The sequence below is a fragment of the Aythya ferina genome (assembly GCF_964211825.1).
Source record: "Aythya ferina genome assembly, chromosome: 20".
Taxonomy (NCBI): domain Eukaryota; kingdom Metazoa; phylum Chordata; class Aves; order Anseriformes; family Anatidae; genus Aythya; species Aythya ferina.
Window position 1 is genome coordinate 5,002,439 of NC_140318.1, and position 18,775 is coordinate 5,021,213.

The 18,775-nt window shown below is 55.9% G+C and overlaps 2 protein-coding genes across 7 annotated transcripts in view; one reads left to right on the forward strand and one right to left on the reverse strand.

Moving 5' to 3' along the window:
* Positions 1-2,161: 2,161 nt before the first annotated feature.
* On the forward strand, positions 2,162-7,807 carry BARHL1 (BarH like homeobox 1; the record flags this gene model as incomplete). The annotated part of the gene is made up of 3 exons (XM_084494316.1): positions 2,162-2,685; positions 5,835-6,057; positions 7,513-7,807. Exons 1-3 carry the CDS (start codon positions 2,253-2,255, stop codon positions 7,805-7,807), a joined length of 951 nt encoding a protein of 316 aa, XP_084350442.1. The 5' UTR covers positions 2,162-2,252.
* Positions 7,808-12,883: 5,076 nt separating this feature from the next.
* The window catches only part of DDX31 (DEAD-box helicase 31), a 63,454-nt gene continuing 57,562 nt past the window's right edge, over positions 12,884-18,775 (reverse strand). For all 6 annotated transcript variants that reach the window (XM_084494045.1, XM_084494042.1, XM_084494043.1 and 3 more), the window contains one exon: positions 12,884-13,322. In XM_084494045.1, coding sequence (XP_084350171.1) covers positions 13,172-13,322 — 151 coding nt within the window. In that variant the 3' untranslated portion in view covers positions 12,884-13,171. The remainder of the gene's footprint in view (positions 13,323-18,775) is intronic.

Genomic DNA, 18,775 nt, shown 5'->3' on the forward strand with positions numbered 1-18,775 from the left:
GGTCCCTGCCCCATTTCCCACTGGGACCAGTTCCTGCATCTGTTGCTCTGCTCCAGCCCCACCGGGAGAGACGGATGCTCCAAAACCAGCCCGAAACAGCCCCCAGAGCCCCCAGCAGACAGGACAGGGAGGGACGAGCAGCCCCCCCGTGTCCCCCCAGCCCCACCATTCCCCCCCCCACACCGGCTGCGCTGCGCCTCCAGGCTGGGGGCAGGCAGGGGCAGGGGCCGAGGCTGATTTTGTCCCGGGGTTTGTCCCCCCGGCGGCTCCTTTTGTTCCCTGCCCCGAGCCCGGAGAGCCCCGAGCCCTTCGGGGCCGAGGTGCTGGGGCCCTGCCTGCGCCGCTGCCCGACAGCTGGCAGCCGGGCGGCCGGGGGGGGCTCTCCCCGCTCCCACCGCCTCCAAGCTGCCGGCCGAGGGCGGCTTTGGAAGGGGGACAAGATGCAGCTGCCTGGCCCGCGAGGGGGGAAAAAAAAAAAAAAGGAAGAAATCGAGGATTTGAGAAAGAACCAGGCACGGCGCGGCCGCACGCCCACGGCTTGGGGACGGGATTTTTTTTTTTTTTTTTTTTTTCTCTCCCCAGCTCCACGGCGAGGGCTCGGCCCCCAGGAAAAGCCCCCGAGGGAGCCCCGGAGGAGCAGGATCCGGCCCCCCAAGGAGGAAGGTGGGAGCCGGGTGTGAGCCCTCCCCCGGCACCGAAACGCCCCGACGGGGCGGGAGGGGAGGGCAGGGAAGGGAAGGGAATGGAAGGGAGGCTGCGGGGGGAACGGGCCGGCGGCGGGCAGGGCGCGCAGGTCGGCGTTATTTCAAATAAAAATCGGGATCGAGGGCAGGAAAAATCCCCCCCCGAGCTCGGTCCCTTCCCAGCAGATCGCGGAGGCGATGCCCGGGCAGTTTCCCGGTGCTTTCCCCCTGCTTTTTTTGCCGAAGGAGCGCTGCAAAAAGCGCTGCGCCCCCCCCCCCCCAGAAGCCCATTGCCAGAGGATGCAACGAAATTCGCAGCCCCGAGGCTCGGCTCGGGCTCGGAGCCGCCGGCTCGGCGGAGGGTGCCGGTGCTCTGCCTTTTCTCCTTTTCTTTCCCTTCCTTTTTTTTTTTTTTTTTTTTTTTTTTTTTATATAATTCCCAACGCCCAGCAAAACTTTCCCCACTCGGATCGGCTAATTGGGGGGGGAGGCGAGCAGAGAGCAGCAGCCCCCCCCGCCCCCCCGCGGCTAATCACCCCATTACGAGCCCCATCAGCGGGATGATGACAGCAGAGAGGGGCGGAAACCGCCCGGCAAGCGCGGGGCTGCGGGCGGCAATTAATTCCCGGTAATCAAGCTGCAAGGTGTCGCCGCCGGGGAGTGACATCCCCCAAAACGCCTGGCGGCCAATGGGCGCGTTCACACGGCTGGGGTGCGGGGGGGGGGGGCCGAGCCGGAGTGGCACAAGTTCTTCTCCCCCCTCCTTTTTTTTTTTTTTTTAATTTTATTTTGTAATTTCCCCCCCCCCTCGGGGAAGCGCGGGGCTCCCGCCGCTGTCCGAGGTGCTGAAAGCGGCGCCGGCTCCGGAGTGACTCCGGCGCCCGGCAGCTGTTCGAGGTGCTGACTCGCCGGCTCCGGTTTGACTCCGGTTTTCCCCCTCCTCCCGCCGCCACCGTCGCCTCCCCCGGCGTTGTCCGAGGTGCTGGCGGGGAAGGGGGGCGCCGCGGCGGCCCGACGGCTGCCCACCCCCTCCGCCCTCCCCTCGCCCTCCCCGCTGAGTTGATTTGGGGATCATTAAGCGCTTAGGGCGCTGCGAAGCCTCACTATCGATCGCTGCCTCCCCTCCTCCGGCTGGCAGCCCCCGGGCTGCCCCCAGCCCCGCGGCTCCGCGCAGCGCTGGGGTGGCCGGGCAGGGGCCGGGACCCCCGGCTGAGGTTGGGGTCCGTCCCCCCCTCCACCTCCACCACCCCCTCGGCGGCCAAAGTTTGACTCTGCCTCCCTCTCCCCCTCCTGTCTGTCTGTCTGAGTGCAGCTGGGCGCGATGCTGAAGACGGAGCAGCCCTGGATGTAACGCGCGGCGCCTCGGAGAGCCCGGATCCCAGGCTGAACTTTGCTCTTTTTTTTTTTTTTTCCTTTCACCTTTTTATTTTTCCTTTTTTTTTTTTTTTTCCTTTTTTTTTTCCCCCTTTTGTTGTTGTTGTTGCTCTCACCGTTAATTATCGTTACCAACCCTCTTCCGCCGCGCCCTCCCCGCCGATGCCCGTGTGAGCGCCAGCACCTGCGGGGGCCATGGAGGGCTCCACCGGCTTCGGGATCGACTCCATCCTCTCCCACCGAGCCGGGAGCCCGGCAGGGCCCAAGGGGGACCCTCTGGGGGGCGACGGGAGGTCCCCGCTGGAGCTGAGCCCCCGCTCGGAGGGCAGCAGCGGGTGCCCCTCGCCCCGCTCGCCCGGCCGCGAGTGCCTGGAGGCGGCGGGGCCGCATCTGCAGCCCGGCCAGGGCTCGGCTCCTTCCCAGTCCCGGACCGTCACCTCGTCCTTCCTCATCAGAGACATCCTGGCCGACTGCAAGCCCCTGGCAGCCTGCGCCCCTTACTCCAGTACCAATGGACCTCACGGCGGGCAGGAGCCGGCGGGCAGGATCCCCACCAAACCCGGCGAGGACTTTAGGGAGAAAATGGAAAAAACCACCAGCAGCTCCTCCTCGGATTCCGAGTACAAAGGTAAGAAAGAGCCGCTGGCCCTGGGGGGGGTGTTTCAGGGCAGCCTGGCCCCGAAGCCTCAAAACGCGCCGGGAGAGCCCCGGGGCCGGAGGGGTGGCGGCACCGGTGGCTCCCGAAATGACCGCGGGGTCGGCACCAAGTCGGGAAAACTTTGGAGAGGAAAAGGTCGGAGGGGCTCGGTGCGGTGGCAGGGGCCGGGGCGCTTCGTGCTTTCTCCAAAAAAAAACGCCCGGGGGATGCTCCGGGTGCTCGCCGCGGGTCCTCCGCGCCTGCCCGCGGGGAAAGCGGAGCCCAGAGCCGGGGGCGGATTTCTGCCTGGGCAAAACACAAGGAAAAAAAAAATAGAAACGATAATAAAATCAACACGGATTTTACCCGGTATTTCCCCTGCTCCGGTAACAAACGAAAGAGAAAAGTCGGCGGGAATTGATTGGGTTCGTATCAGCGTTATTAGCCCGGTTATTATTTCGGATTATTTCGAGTCCCGGGCTGAAGCCGCGGCGGGGAACGGGGCTGAAAGGACTGCGGCTCGCCCCGGGCCGGGGCTTCGGCCTCCCCGGCCCCTCGCAGCCTCTGCCCGGCCTCCCCTCGGGCAGCCGGGCCGGGAGGAGGCAGGGGAGCAGCACGGGAGGTTTGGGGTTTGGGGCTCTCCCCCCAGCCCGGAGCAGGTTATCCCGGCAGCTTTCGTCCATCCCGCTTTCAACATGCCCGAAAAAAAATATATATATAATGATAACTTTCACCCAGAAAAAAAAAACTGTTTGCAGGGGGAGGCGAAGCTGCCGAGGCTGAGGGAGAAAGGGGAGGCCGTGGGGGGCCGCTGGATTTTGGGGTGCTGGCAGGAACTGGGGAACTGGATAGGGCAAATGTCCCCGTCCCCTCCCCCCCCCAGGACCTCTCGGAGCAGCCTCTGAACGGGCTGAAGAGGGAGGAAAACTGCCCCAAAAAAAGCCTCCGCGCCCCGCGGGAGGCCCCGGCCTCTGCGGGAGGATGCGGGGAGAGAACCGCGGGGCTCGGCTCCGCCGTTTGGAAGGGCCGGGATCGAAAACAGCCGCGCTCCCTCTCTTCGGGTTTTATTTTCGGTTCCTGAACATCCTCCCCTAATTCTCTCGCCTTTGTCCCCTTCCCAAAACCGCCCGGAGCGGGGAGAAGGGAGGCAGGGACGGAGCGGGAGCGCTCAGCTCAGTTCGGGGCACCGCAGCCAGCGCCGAAATTCCTCCTCAAACGGGGGAAAACGCTGCTTAAAGAGGGGAAAAACATTGCTTAGAGGAGGGAAAAACACCGCTTAAGGGAGGCAAAAACACCGCCTGAAAGGAGGGAAAAATCACTGCGTAAATAGGGGGAAAAACACAGCCTGAAATAGGGGGAAAAATCACAGCGCAAACGGGCTTTAAAATCCCCGCGTACCGGGGGGGCAGAAGCGGGTCCCCGCGCCCAGCAGCGCTTTTTTTTTTGCTGCTTTGGGAAGAGCCTTTTTGGGGGCGAAATGCCCCCAATTTACACTGCCTGGGGGCTGCGCGGCAGGGCCTAACCGGCGGGATTCGGCCCGAGCCGAAATGCCGAAACCCCGCAATATCGATTTTTGATTTTTGACTTTTTTGTTTGTTTGTTTTTTGCTTTGTTTTGTTTTCTCGTTTTATGCCAGGACTGGCCGGGGCACAGCTGCGGAGCAGGACGGGGAAGCCGCATCCGCACTGAGCGCAGCCCCGCGGCCACCGGGACCCCTCTGGGGGAGCCGAGGCTGAGCCTCCGGGGGGGGGGAGAGAGAGGCCGGAGGAGTAAATTTTCTTCTTCCCGGGGTGCGAAACCCGGCTTTGCCTCTGCCCCGGGAGCAGAAAGCTCCCCAAAACTTTCGGGCATCTCCCGGGGCCGGCCGGACACCCCCCGTCCTCCCAGGCCGGGGTCGCTGCTGCCCCCCCCGGGCGGAGCCGTCCCGGTGCTGGCGGCCTCCCCCCGGCCCCGGCTCTGCCTCCTCGGCCGGAGCTTTCCGGTTGAAGGGTTTCTCTCCCCGGTGGCTCAATTAACCGGATTATTGTCTTCCTACAGAGAGAAATCAGCTCGCGTTCAACGCGGCCCCGGCCCCGCTAACACCCGGCCCCGGGAAATTTAGCATAAAGCCCGCAAAGCCCCAGCGCCGAAAATGGCTCGAGCCGGAGCCTTCCTGCCTCCACCTCTCCTCCACGAGGGTGGGGAAGGCGAGCACCGCCGGCCTCCTTTTCCTTTTGATTTTTGCGCTTTTGTTTTGGTTTGTTTTGATTTGTTTGGGTTTGTTTTGGGTTGTTTTTCTTTCCTTTTCTTTTTTTTCTATAAATTTCTTTTTTTCCCCTATATTTTTCTTTTTTTTTTTTAATATATATATATATATATTTTTTTTTCCCTATATATTCTTTTTTTTTTTTTTTCCTCCTCTCGGCTCTTTACCCCTCCGATGTTTCGCGGTGTAAATCCCGGTGTCGCTCCGCCGGTGCGAGGGTACGGAGGGCGCAGGCAGGCTCCGCACCGCCGCCCCCAGCCTCCGCCGCCGGCTTTGAAGCCCAAACCCGGCCCGGTCGTGGCCGCTTCCCCAGGATTTCGTTGAGAACCTCGGGAGAGGGAGGCTGAGTCCCGGCCCCGGCAGCAGCACGGGAGGACGGAGACTTTTCCGCACAGGGAAAGAAGAGGCACCAAGCCCGGCGGCTTTCCTCTCCAAAAACTCGGCCTCCCCGTCTTTATTTGGGGTTGGTTTTGTTTTGGGTTTAAAAAATAAAAGAAAAAGAAAAAAAAAAAAAAAATAGGGTGTGGGGGAGAAAATAAAAAGAGGGAAAAACAAATCCTAAACTAAACGAAACGCCCGGGCACCAAGAAAGCTGTGGGGTGTCGGGGGTGCAAAGCCAGGCAGAAGGCTCAGGAAAGAGCAGGGGGGACGCGCAGGGGCCGGATCCTGCCCCCCTGCAGCCGTCGGGGTGAAAAGGGCCGGGTCCGAGCGGGGGTCCCTGCGAGCCCCCCCCGAGTTAAACCACACCGGGGTGCGGAGCAACCGCGCCGTGAATCCGATTTGGTGCCCGTGCCCCTCTCCTCCGGCTTATTGCGGCGGGGGCTCGGCCCCTTTTTGTGCCTTTCCCTTTCCCTGCCTGCCCTGACCTGGCCTCTCTTCCTCCCTGTCGGCCCAGTGAAAGAAGAAGGGGACCGGGAGATCTCCAGCTCCCGGGACAGCCCCCCGGTGCGGCTGAAAAAGCCGCGCAAAGCCCGCACCGCCTTCACCGACCATCAGCTGGCCCAGCTGGAGCGCAGCTTCGAGAGGCAAAAATACCTGAGCGTGCAGGACAGGATGGAGCTGGCGGCCTCCCTCAACCTCACCGACACGCAGGTGAAAACCTGGTACCAGAACAGAAGGTAAAAATTCCCCCTGCCCTCCTGCCCGCAGCGCCCGGTCCCATCCCGTCCCCGCAGCCCCGCTCCGGGCCCCCCCGATCCCCTCCGTTTCCCCCGTTCCCAGCTTCCTGCAGCCCCCCCCGGGGCTTTTCTCCCCCATCCCAAATTCCGGGGGGGGGACACGGGGCCGGGCCAGGGGACGATCGGTGCCCCCCAGCCCCAGCGAGCGAGGGGAGCACCGGGCATCCAGCTAAACACAGCAGCATAACACATCGGGCCATTAATAATAGATACCAATTACTGCGTTGGGCATCAATAATTAACGGCCTTTACAGTAATTACACAATTATTATTATGATGAATAATTTACTGGGGGAAATAGGTTTAGCGCTTCAGCGACAAAACTGCAAAAGGGCCGGAGCCGTTTGGTGGCTTCGATTGATTTAGCCGGGGGTGCCCACAGCCGACCATTGCCCCCCCCTGCGGACCGGGGGCAGCGGATGGCAGCACCCCCCCGGCCCTCTCCTCTCCTTCCCCCCCCGGTTTGAGCCCTCGCCCCCCACCCCGATTTCCAGCCCCGTTCCCGGGCTGCAAAACCCGGCCGCTCCGCGGGGCGGTTTGGGGGTGGCGGGGGCTCTGTGTGTGTGTGTGCACACAAACAGGTGCAGGGAAATATAGACACAGAAATAGATATAAATATAGACACGGAGAAATATAGGTAGAAATATAGATATAGGGAAATATAGACACGGAGAAATATAGGTACAGAAAAATACAGATAGAAATATATATAGAGAGAGAAATATAGAGAGAAATACAAATACAGAGAAATATAGATACAAGGAAATAGAGATACCAAGGAATATAGATACAGAAGAATATAGATACAGGGAAATACAGATACAGAGTAATATGGATAGAGGGAAATACAGATACAGGGAAATAGAGATAGATACAGAGGAATACGGACACAGACCCCCCCACCCCATAAACCTCAAACGAAAGCCCCCCAGCGCTGCCCCCCGCGGCAGCCCCGGCCCGGGGGGGGGTCCCGGAGCAGGACCAGCACGGGTTGGGGGGGGCTGCCCGGCGGAGCTGTGTGTCCACGAGGGAGCGTTTGGGATTTGGGATTTGCAACCTGCAGCTCCCAGCCCGGGAAGGGGCTCGGAAGGTGCCCAAGGGTCGGGCCCCAGTCAGTGGCCGCCGGGCAAACCCAAACCCGGGGCTGCGTGGGGACACCGGGGAGCCAAGTCCTGCTGCCCCGCTAATGGGGACGACGGCCCTGTCCCATCCCATCCCATCCCACCCCATTCCATCTCATCCCAGTCCATCCCATCCCATCCCCGAGGTCCAGCAGCGCGCACCGGGACTGCGCAAGGGGGACGGGAGGAGGGGGAGCTCACCAAAACCCCGTGCGCGCCCTTTGGAGCATCCCCCACCACCCTCGCCCCCCTGTCTCGGCTTGTCCCCCCCCAGGACCAAGTGGAAAAGGCAGACGGCGGTGGGCCTGGAGCTGCTGGCCGAGGCCGGCAACTACTCAGCCCTGCAGAGGATGTTCCCCTCGCCCTACTTCTACCCGCAGAGCTTGGTCTCCAACCTGGACCCCGGCGCTGCCCTCTACCTGTACCGCGGACCCAGCGCGCCGCCCCCGGCCCTCCAGAGACCCCTGGTGCCCCGCATCCTCATCCACGGACTGCAGGGCGGCAGCGAGCCCCCCCCTCCCCTGCCCCCCCTGCCCGGCGTCCTGCCCCGGGCCGCGCAGCCCCGGTGAGCCCCGGCCTCCCGGGAACCCCCCCACCCCCCCCGCAACAAACCCCGGTCTGGGGGGGGGGGACCGGAGGGGGCCAGCCCACCCCTGGGGCCACGAGCAAGCGACAAATATAAATATATATATATATAAAGGAGACTCCCTCCCTCCCCCTCGCCCCCCCCCCCCCACCACTTTTTTTAATACGCGAAGAATGCAAGGAGCAGGGCTGGGGGCTGCCAGAGCTGCCCCCGCCCCGCTTTGCCCCGTTGGGCCCCCCCCAGGGGCATGGGGGGCTCTGCTGTGTGTCCCCCCCGACCCGCACCGGGAACACGGGCAGGGGGTACCCGGGGGGGGCTTCCCGGACTCGGGGGGGGCTTTGCCTTTCCCCTGAGCCCCCCCCACCCCGGCTCCGGGGAGCCCCCTCCTCGCCTCCTCCGGCCCCACAGCCGGGAATGGACCCTTGGGCGGGGCGGGGTGGGGTGTGTGGGGGGGGGGGCAGCGGGTTTTGGGCCGTCCGCACCCGCAAAAAAGCGGCGAACTGTAAATACCGTGCGCAAAATGTATATGAATTATTTATTTGTGAACCCTGAGGGCGTATTTGTGTAAGTGATGCTTGTCAGTCTGTATCCCGGGGCCGGCCCGGCCGGGGTAGGGAGGGGGGGGTCCGGTGGTGGGGTGTGTGGGGGGAGGGGGGGGGCGGCTCTCGGGCTCCCCGCTCCCCCTTTTTTAAATGTGGAAATAAACTTCTTTACAAACTGAACGCCTCCGCCGGCCCTTTCTTCCCCTCCGAGGGCAGGGGGAGGAGGCGGAGGGGGGGGTCCCTATGGGGAGACCCCGGGGTTCGGGCTCGGTTCCCCCCCCTACACACCCCATACCCCCCCCACTCAGGGCCCCGGCCCCACCGCCGGCATCCGCGGGGCGGGCGGGAGTGGGGGGGGGGGGAGTCCAGCCGCCGGGCTGGTGAATTATTAACGCTAATCTTAAGTGTATAATTGCCTAAGTGCTTTAAATGAGCGCTTGGCAAAATGGATTGTTCCCCCCCCCCGGCCTTGAAAAGTGGCGCTGGGGCTCGGCCGAAGCCCGGCAGCTGCTCCCCGGGACAGCCGGGCAGCGGCTCTCCAGCTCGGGGAGCCGACAGATGGGCTGCGGGCTGAGCCCCCGACCCCCCCCCGTCCCTCCTGGTCCCCCCCGGTCTCCCTCAAGCCTCCCCCCGGCTGCCCAAAGGCCTCCTCCCCTTCCCCCGGCACCCCCGTGCCGCCCAAGGGCCTCCCCCCCCACCCCCAGCTCTCCCCTTCCTTCGGGCCGCCCCCCCTCTTCCCCGGCCCTTTAGACACCCCCACAAAAAAAATAAAAATAAAATAATAAAAAAAAAAGGGAGGCTGCGGACCGAAGCCCAGCCCGATGCCCCCAGCCCTGCCCCGATGGCGAGGCCTGGTTGGGGGGGGCCCTGCTCCGAGGAGAGCCCCCGGCCTTTGTGGGGCCGCCGCGGGGTCCTTTGCATGTGAATGGGGAATTGGGTAAATCCTCGGTCGGGGCGAGGAGGAGGAGGAAGGGGGGGTCGCTCCCAGCTCGGGTTAATGAAGTGGGAAAGGAGTCTTTCAGAGAGGCCTGCAAACAACCCCCCTCCCTGGGCAACAAACCCCGTCCCAAATCCTACATGGATTGACTTAAACCCAGGGGATAAGTGCTTTAATTTAATCTCATTGAATAAGAATGAGGCCAAACAAAACTCTTTAAAATCATATTAAAAATCTATCAAAGGACAACTTGCAGTGGGTGTGCTTTTCATTTCGCGAGCGCCCAGGCAAGGAGCAGACAGCAACCTTCCTCCCATTTACACAGCAGGAACGGGAATCAAAGACATTCTCTAATATTTAATTGTCCTTGTAGCCGTAGCAGATTCCTCCTCTTACATTAATGAAGTACAAGGCTTCGTTACACGTCGGTAATTGCAATATTTAAATTTGCCATTCCACATCTGGCAGAAGCTGGCACTCCGCTCTATGAGCGGGGCCGAGGCAGTGTGGCAATATGGGGCTGGTTTGTCCCCAAAAACACAGGGGGCAGCAGGGCAGGGCCCGAGGAACCCCCCCAGGCCTGCTGCAAGGGGCTGGGAGCAGAGGGGAGAAGAAAACCAGCAGAACGGTTTTGAAGCTCTTTTACCTTTCTGTCTCAACACCACACAAAGTTAGGCCAAATCGGAGAGCTCAGAGCTTCTCCTGTCCTCTCTCCCCAGGCTTATGGGGAAAATAAACCCACGTGAACAGGGTCGGTTTCTCTCCTGATCGGTTCTCAGTGCAGCTCAGCACCCGGGGCTCTAGGGTTAAGGTGTCAGGTGTGTGACCACGATGCTCTGAAAGGGGGTGCCCAGCTACGACCATGGTACCGAGGTTACCTCCTTGCTTTTTCCTCCCCTAAAGCCCTGAAAGCACGAACTCAGAAGATCCAGCTGCAGGCAGGGAGGGATGCACAGAGGCTCAGTGTGGCCTTTCAGCCCTTCCCGGCCACCCAAAGGATGCGGGCTCCTCATACAGGGAAGGAGACAGAGCCAGGAGAGAGCAGAGCAAAGAGCAAGAGAAAGTAAGGGAGAGCCACGACTCCCAGCTTTGAGAACAAGGAGCAGAGGAGCAGCAAGGAAGGCGAACCCGAGCCTGGATGGGAACTTTGTACAGGAGCTCCTTGCGGAGCTGCCTTCAAGCTGCAGGGCAACGACGCCCCCACCACTCACCCCAACCAAAATAAAAAGCCAAACCTGGCCAAAGACAAAGCCAGCACAGCAAAATGAGGCTACAGCATCACCCAGCTCCCTGCCCCTCTGAGCTGCTCCCACCCAGCCAGGACCCCCATGGCACTCACCACCTACCTTGGGGGGACAAACTCAGGAGCAGCTCAGCACCACATCCACCTGCTCCATGCCAGGGCTGGGCCAGGGGAACCCACGGCCATGCTAAATACTTGGGTGCCCTGCCTCGTTACAGGGGTGCTACTAATTGAGACCCAATTAACTCCAAACCTATTAAGTGCTTCCTGAGCCAGGTGAGGAGCAAGGATAAAGCCAGCTCCCAGCCCCTCTAGAGGTGTCAATAAGGGCAGAATTTGCCTCCTGCTGAGCCAGCTACAACTTAAATACCTTTTGCACTTCGAAGTTATTAAAGCAAACTCTTAGCTTCAGGTGTGTGAGCACTTCCTTTAACACTTTCATTTTCCTGTTTAACCCTTTCCTCCTCTCCCTAATCACTCAATGATCTGTCTGCTGAAAGATAGCTCTGAAAGTTTTTTTTTGTTTTTTTTTTTTGTTTGTTTGTTTGTTTTTTTAATAATCACATTGTCCACCATAAGGCCTGTAACTTTCCATGCCCAATTAATACAGACAGCAACGAGATTTCCCGACGCCTCGCTGATGTGCCGTTGGCCCTTTATTCCTGTTATTGAGAATTTACCACTAGTCCCTATTAATTCCTACATGACAGTCAGCCAAGAGAAGGTCAATTTTTTTCCCCTCATGCACAAAATCATTCTTCCAAACTTACCCTGCATCGCTCTCTCTGAGTCATTTTCATCCTCAGGGGTTTCAATTTTTTTTTTTTAAGTTGACATTTTGCCTTAAACCTGATTGCTCTTCCAAACAGTAATCATCAAATCAGGTGGGCTTTGCTTTTGTTTTTAAATCTTAATCTAATAAATTTTATTAACTTCACTCTCTCTGCAAAAACATGGTTAATTTTATACTGGATCCCTTTAAACTTCTTTCTTTCTTAATCAGTTAAAAAAGTACTGCAGGAAAATCAGCATTCTGCTTGGTAATTGCTTGGGAGGAAAAAAAAAATCATTTTGGTTCTCAAGAGCTGCATTCACTCGAGAAATTAAATACTTTTGGACTGATTGCTTCCCTCCTACAGCCCTTGGCATGACTCACTACAACCCATTACTCGGTGCCCCTAATTCTGTACTCACAAAGTGGATTTTGTTTTCACCTCCACTTCTTTAAATTTTTTTTTTTTTTTTTTACACTCCACTTTTCCCCCTTCCACCACCTCACGATTCTACGGGATTTGAGCCCTTTCTGGCGTTGTGTTAAATAACGTGCCCGAGCTGGGCTGCAGGCGGGCTGCTCTTTGTGCCTTCCCTGGAGGAAGACCCAGAGCTTTTCGGGGGCTGGAGGAGGCACGGGGAGGTGGGTGCCCACCTGTAGGTCCTGGGGGCTCTGTGGGTCACCCGCAGGCCTTCAGGGCACCCGCTCTCCCCCCCAGGCTCCACGTGCTGCTAACTCAGCTCTGCCACCGACCCCACTCGAGTTCAGCTTTCACTTCACGTGCTGGGCAGTGGTGAGCGAGTGCCCAGCTCGGCACACGGGGCATCACGCTGCCTCCTTTTCTCAGCGGTGGAAATTCTCTGATGAGAAGGAAGAAGGGGGAAAAGCACGAAGTGAAAGCCATTAGCTCACGACGTGCTGAAAAAAGCACAGCGCGAGGCCGAGCTAACGCAGGGAGAACCTTGAAAGCCTGGGTGACTACTGGCAAACGGTAGCAAGGCTCTGCAAAGGCTTTAATGTTCAGAGAGGTGAGACATTTCATACATATTCTGCATTTCATAATTAGGTATGACAATATGCTGCAGGCAAGGAGAAGTTTGGAGATTGCTGGATTCCACTCTGGCTCCTTCCCCCAGTGACAACGTTTGTTCCCAAACTCGGAGGAGTTTTGACATGAAGTTTTGTGCCCATGAGCTCTGTCCCAAAGGGACCATGTGTCACTACACCGAGGAGTTCTCCAGAGCCCTACCGATTTCACGGAAATCAGGGAGACTCCTTACAGCTGGCAACATTTGACTAACGATCAGTGTCCGGGGACAGATCCTGCCCCACCGCACAAAGGACAGGGTGGCAGCAGCTTGGCTGTTACCTGCAGCAGGAGCAGAAGTGCCTCCCTGAATAGCGACACGGGAAGCAGCAGCCTCCTCTGAAACCTGCGCCTGGAACACCTCTGCCACTGCTCTGCTGATTAAAAATAAGTAAGCAAACACAGCGTAGAGTGTTTCTGCAGGTCTTTCAGACAGCAAAGCATCCACGTCTCACTTCAAGGTTACACAGACATAACATTTTTCTGAAAACCGTATTTAACCTCTTTTATTTTTCTTGCAAAATACACCTTAGAAACACAATGCATCGTCAGGAAGCTACATTTAATTGCAGCAGTGCGACAGGACACGCCTGGATTCCATTCCATTTGGGCGAATGGAGTGAGAGGGAGGAGGCCAGGATCCCCAAGATCCCTCCCATATTTGCCTGATAAATTGAAACGCTCGTCAGTCGGTTTGGCAGGTCACCCTGACCCCCGGCTGAGGCACTCAAGCAGGTTTTGCAGCAAATGAGTGGAAGGTCCCGGCTTATGTTGGAATCTGCTGGTTGCCAGGTTTCCTCTGTTTTTTCTTCCTCTTCTTGACCTTGGATACACCAGTGTCCATCCCACTGGAATATTCAGATCGCAAGATCTCAGCAAGGCGATGTTTGCCGTGGGTCTTCTTGAGAAGGTCAGACCTGGGCAGGGGGAAGAGAACAGGCATTAGATTTCCTCCTCTCTGAATCGCTGCTAGGTGGGTTACTTATTTTACAGCTGCGGAAAGTGACATTTGCGCATTAGCAGGAGAACAGCTTCCTTTTCTTGAGGCTTGATTTGAAATTCTGTCTCATGCAAAATTAGATATTGTTGTGACAGGTTTTCGCAAAGGTGGCAAAATATCATGCCGTTTTTAAAAGCAAGCCTTTGTTCTGTACAAATGCTCTTGCAGAGGTGGTGGGGAGAATGAGGAAAGGTTGTGCACTGAAGGCTGATGAATTAGGTGACACAGCAGTTTGAAAATTATAATAATAATAGAAAAAAAGCCTAAGAGCCCTAAGATATTGAACAATGGAAACGTTTTATAAACAGAGCTTAAATCCAGACCTTGAAAACACAAAAACCCCAAACAAGCAATCAACAAAAAAATATTTCACGAGCGTAAAACCAGCAGACTCGTTTCTTGCACTGTCCTGCAGACATCCCATGCACCTTGCAGCCCCTCTCCAGAGACCAGGACCAGCTTTTGCAAAGCTGCATTCTGCCCAGCCACGGAACTCCAACATGGATCTCCCTGCAGCCCGAAACTGCCAGCTATAAATACAAAAACCCACTCAGCAGTTTTCCACCCCAGGTTCTGCCACTGTCCTGCTCTGTGACCTTGGGCAAATCTCGTCCTTGTTGCTGCTGTCACCCTCTCTTAACTGCTTGACCTGCAGTCTCCTGAGCGCAGGACCCGTTGTTCCCTACAATGTCCCCGTAGCCCTGGGAGCATCCACAGCTACTGGTGTCTGCACGCCCCCCTCACCAGTTTATTGCAAACACCAGTAACAGACATCAAAATTTTCCACAGACGTGACCAGAAATCTATCTGACCCTCTGAATACAATGAAGGAGTCCACCAGAAGCCCCATATCCACTCCAGCATGAAGTTCTGGTAATTTATGGGCCTCAGGAGTCCTAAAGGTTGCAGCCTCACAGCACAGCCTTTCACGGCTCCTTCAGGTGCCCAGGACCGTGCTGGGGACCACAGAAGAAAGCACTCTTGGCTGCAGCAACAGATTAAGTCATTCCTTAGGCCAAATGTGCAAAGAAGGAAGGGAAGCAAACTCTTGGCTCCCTGGCATATTTGCTTGCCCCCTTTCCCATAGTTTGCTTTCCATCCCCGTGTAGGTCTCACGGCTGCAGTGGGTTTGGAAGGAAGGCTCAGAAGGATGGGAAGAATGGTGTAATGATCACCTCTGTACGATGGTTTCCCTGGAAGATTAAGCCTTCAAGACAAGCAGAAGAAAACTCTGCTTCCTTTGGTGTGGTCTCCATTCCCTCACTAATTTAGGATCCAGGCTCTTTGTGGTGTAGATCTTCAGCTGTATTCTCCGCTCAGTCCCCTCCATCACTCGGCCAAGTTTCTATTTGACACTTTCCTTGTGTCTCCAAGCATTTACTACAGTAATTCGAGGGTTACCAAGCAACAGATCAGTTTATTAACAACAGGGAAAGGACCCGGGCTGAGCTTGGGCTCAGCAGGGAGGTTGTCCGATGCTTTATTATCAATCAGGTGAAATCATTGCCCAATTAGTAAATCAATACCCCCTGGCGTGGTGATCGGCTGTACGCGGGAAAAGAAGGATGGAGGGAAAGGAGAGGTTTCTCCCTCTAACAAGGGCCACAAAAATCAATGGAGCTGTGCTGCGAAACCTGTGCTGATCACAGCTGTCGAGGCCCTGGTTAACCACGAGGTGCAAGAGCCACAGGCAACAGCGACAGCCTGTAGTGACAGCACGCCAGGTCAGGATCCCTGCCCAGATTCTTCTCGCTGTGCTGCTGTAAAGCTGTAAATTCCCCTCTTTGCTCAACTGGGGAGAGTCTCTAGGGCCCTGCCAGAGGAACCAAGCTAACGATGACAAGGGAAGGCGCCCTGGGGTTATGAGACAAAGCCCAGGAGAGCTGAGACCTCGCTACTCACACTGTGAGCATCCTTGGGCAAAGTGTTTAACCTCTTTGTCCTCCGTGTCCATCCTCCCACCTCCTGACCCCCGATGACTGTACTTCCCTGCTGCCCAAGGCTGCTGCGATGCTAATTGAGGAGAGCTGAGTGGCAATACCAGGTACTGTGGCAAAAACCTTCAGAGGAAGGCTGTAAACATAAGACATCTGCAGCCTAGACAGAACCCATGTTCCCATCAGTGGATAAACACCCGGATTGTCAGCATCTCGTTCTGTGATCTCATGTCTAGGTATCGCGCTGTGTTGAGCCCTAATGAGAACACATCATGTTGATACCGGGCAGAGAAATCCACAGCCCTTTAAATCCCTCCTTCCAAACACAACAGGCGGCGTTTTGGTGGGGAACTACAAAACACTGCAGCGAAGGGGAACTCGCGGGGGAAAAAAAAAGATTCATTAATGATTGACCATCCCGATGTGCTACAGCGCCAAGGCTTCAGCGGGGCCTCAAGGAGAAAGGAAATGTTCAAATGGAGGAGAAAATGGCCAGTTTTATTGGCTAGGGGAAAACAAGACAGGAATAGAGGAATCATAACTCAGAAAATGAAACAGCCCCGATGCACGTCAGGAGGAAGCTGACCCCGAACACAAGTTATTTCACTTCTCTGTGTTACTGGCCAGCACACTGGGTGTTTGGAGCTGTCACATACTGGATGCCAGGCAGAGGTACCAATGAATACTCTTTTACACTAGGTATGGGGTACCTGCACTCCCATAAAAGCCAGGCAGAATTGGTAAGCAGTCAGAGGAGCTGACTGAGATGATTTATCGAGTGGGGGACACATCAGCCCTTCATTTGCAAGGCCAGTGCTTAGCCCTAGACCCAACCGCTGCTTCGGACTTTCTGCCCCAGGTACAGGATGACAGCAGGTCACCCCAAGGCCTCTCAGATCACCTCATCACCTAGGTAAGAAAGGTGAACTGTACAGCGACAGAGGGAAGGCAGAGCACCCAGCAATTGCTCGGTACGGTCTGAGGAAGCTCCCCCTCCTCCTCATGGAGGCACAGGAAGGAAGGAAAGACCCAAGCTTACAGCTGCCTGCGCACACCTGTAATTAAGTCGCAACCTCAGAAAAGCTGGTACCGAGAGCCTCAGCAGAGAGACATGGAACAAGGAAACAGAGGAACTGTCCTCAGAGGACTTTGTTATATCCTCAAAGACTGGGAAAGACCAGCCCAGAGCCAAACTTTTAAAGACATAAAACCTCTGGCCTTCTCAAAAAAGAAAAGGAATGATTTTATTCGCTCTTCCAAGCAAACCAGAAACTTGTCAATTTTGCTAAATACAGCACTGGAAGATGAAAAGGCAGGAGAGAAGCCTCTTGAACAAACAAGACAGAGAAAAAGTGTCCAGCAAAGGAAAGGAATAACATTCTTTTTCCCTGTTTTATCTGCTTCAGCTTCCTCCTCCCTCCCTCTGCAGAGCCACTCCCAGAGCACCGCTCCCCGTCCCTCCTCCCACGCAGCGATCAGCAGGGGTGCCGGTGCTGCCCAAACCTTCACCTCACAAGGAAACCCAAATGCTTCTGGACTGGTCTTTACTGATCCCTTAACTCCCAACTCACTGCTTTGCTCAAGAATATCATAAAAATCCAGACAATCTTTGTTTGCATCATAAAAAAGAAAAGTGAATGCAATGCAGATGATGAGAGTGAAATCCCCTCTGTTCTTCCCACATTTGTCTTCTGCTCTGCCACGTGAAACTAACCCACTGCAGAAGCCCCCAGCTCACACACAACGTGCCTTCAACACACGCAGTCCGTGACTTTTGTGCACTTTGGGTGATCGATGGCTTCGCGCCATCCGCTGCACCCCACAATCACTAGCAACAAAATGGTGGAGTAATGATAACATGGCCAAAGAAAAACAAGGCAAGTGAACTAAAATAAGACTAGAGGAAGTTCAACATAGCCGAGAACCTGTGGAAGCTCCAAGGCATGAACAGATGAGGAAGAAAAGCATCCATGAGCTGTTCTGTTTCTATACAGCATCCCAGTCGTCCCCCAAGCATTACTGATAAGATTGTAAGAACGATCACTATCACCAGCTAATTTTCAGACTGATTTCAGACTGAGTTTTGTTACAGTAGGAAGCCGTGACACTGGGCATGAAGACTCTCTCAGGCGTGCAAGGACCAAGTGACAAAGAAAAGGCATGAGTATCTGAAGCCATTTTTAATTTTCATTCCCAAATTCCAGCATGTGTGTCAATGTAACTGTGAGCTGACCTCCGAGCTCAAAGCTCCTGCATCCCAGAGGAGTGTACACACACGCGTGGTTTCTCAGATGTCATACGGTGGCTCAGAAGATCTCTGCTACTCTTTTTCCCTAAACGGTCAGCACGGTTTTTCCTAAAGACTTCTCCTTGGCTGTTCCTTTGTCTTGAGCTGTGTGAAATGCTGCTGCGATGCAGCGCAGCAAGCATGATAACCTTTAACCAACGTGCAGCAGCTGCAGCAACCAAAGGTTCCCAAATTGCTCCAGCTGCGGAAGGCAGCAGAAAGTTCTGCTGCACGCTCCCAGAACTCACGGTGTGTCTTTGGAGGAGACTGAGGTAGGTTGCTCCATTTATCAGAAAGCATTTCATCATGGATCTCGCTATCAATCTGCCTGACAGCATCTCCAACAGCTTTGAAATTGTGCCAGCACCAGAGCTGGGTTACCTCTGGGCCAAGGCTGCTGCAACACCTGCTTTGTCTACTTACAGCGTTAGATGAACCATCTGCAGCCAACGCAACCCTATTTGGGCTGGTTTTTCCGTTGCTGTTTTTTTGTGGAGTGGAGGCAAGAAATTCATCAGCAATCCTATACTTCACTCGACAAGTCAACAGATGGCCTAGGTACTCTTATCAGCTGATGTAAACACTAGTTGAGAAGAACGAGGATAATTATTTCCTAGTCATATCGAGCATCAAGTGCTATTCCAGTAGTCAGAGCAAAGCATTCATGCCAGGACAAGCTAAGCAGTAATGCTCACCGTACACCTCCTGAAGTCAGCTGTATTTCAGCTATACAGAGAGACAAAACCCCACAGCCTCACTTCCACTGTAACACCTTGGTCTTCACCCCATGGAATAAGGATCAAAGCACCACTGGGAGCCTCCCAGGACTCTTGCTCAGGCTCTTTCCCAGCCAAAAGGCCAGAATATATTTCACTTAGGGAAAGCTGCTCATTTCTTGGTGTGTACTAAAGGACACTGAGGTTTTCCAGCTCCATGTGTAAGCTCTATTTGCTCACTGTAAGATGGAGCAAAGGCTCCGTGCTGCAGCCATGGTAGGATGGGACAGTAACAAAGGGCATTGTTGTGTGCAGATAACAATGACGTGGATTTTACAACTATAAAACTTTAACTTCATAAGAGGACTTTCTGTAACATCGTGATGTGTTAAGCAGGACTCATCAGTGTCCTTGAACTGCCTTCATGCTG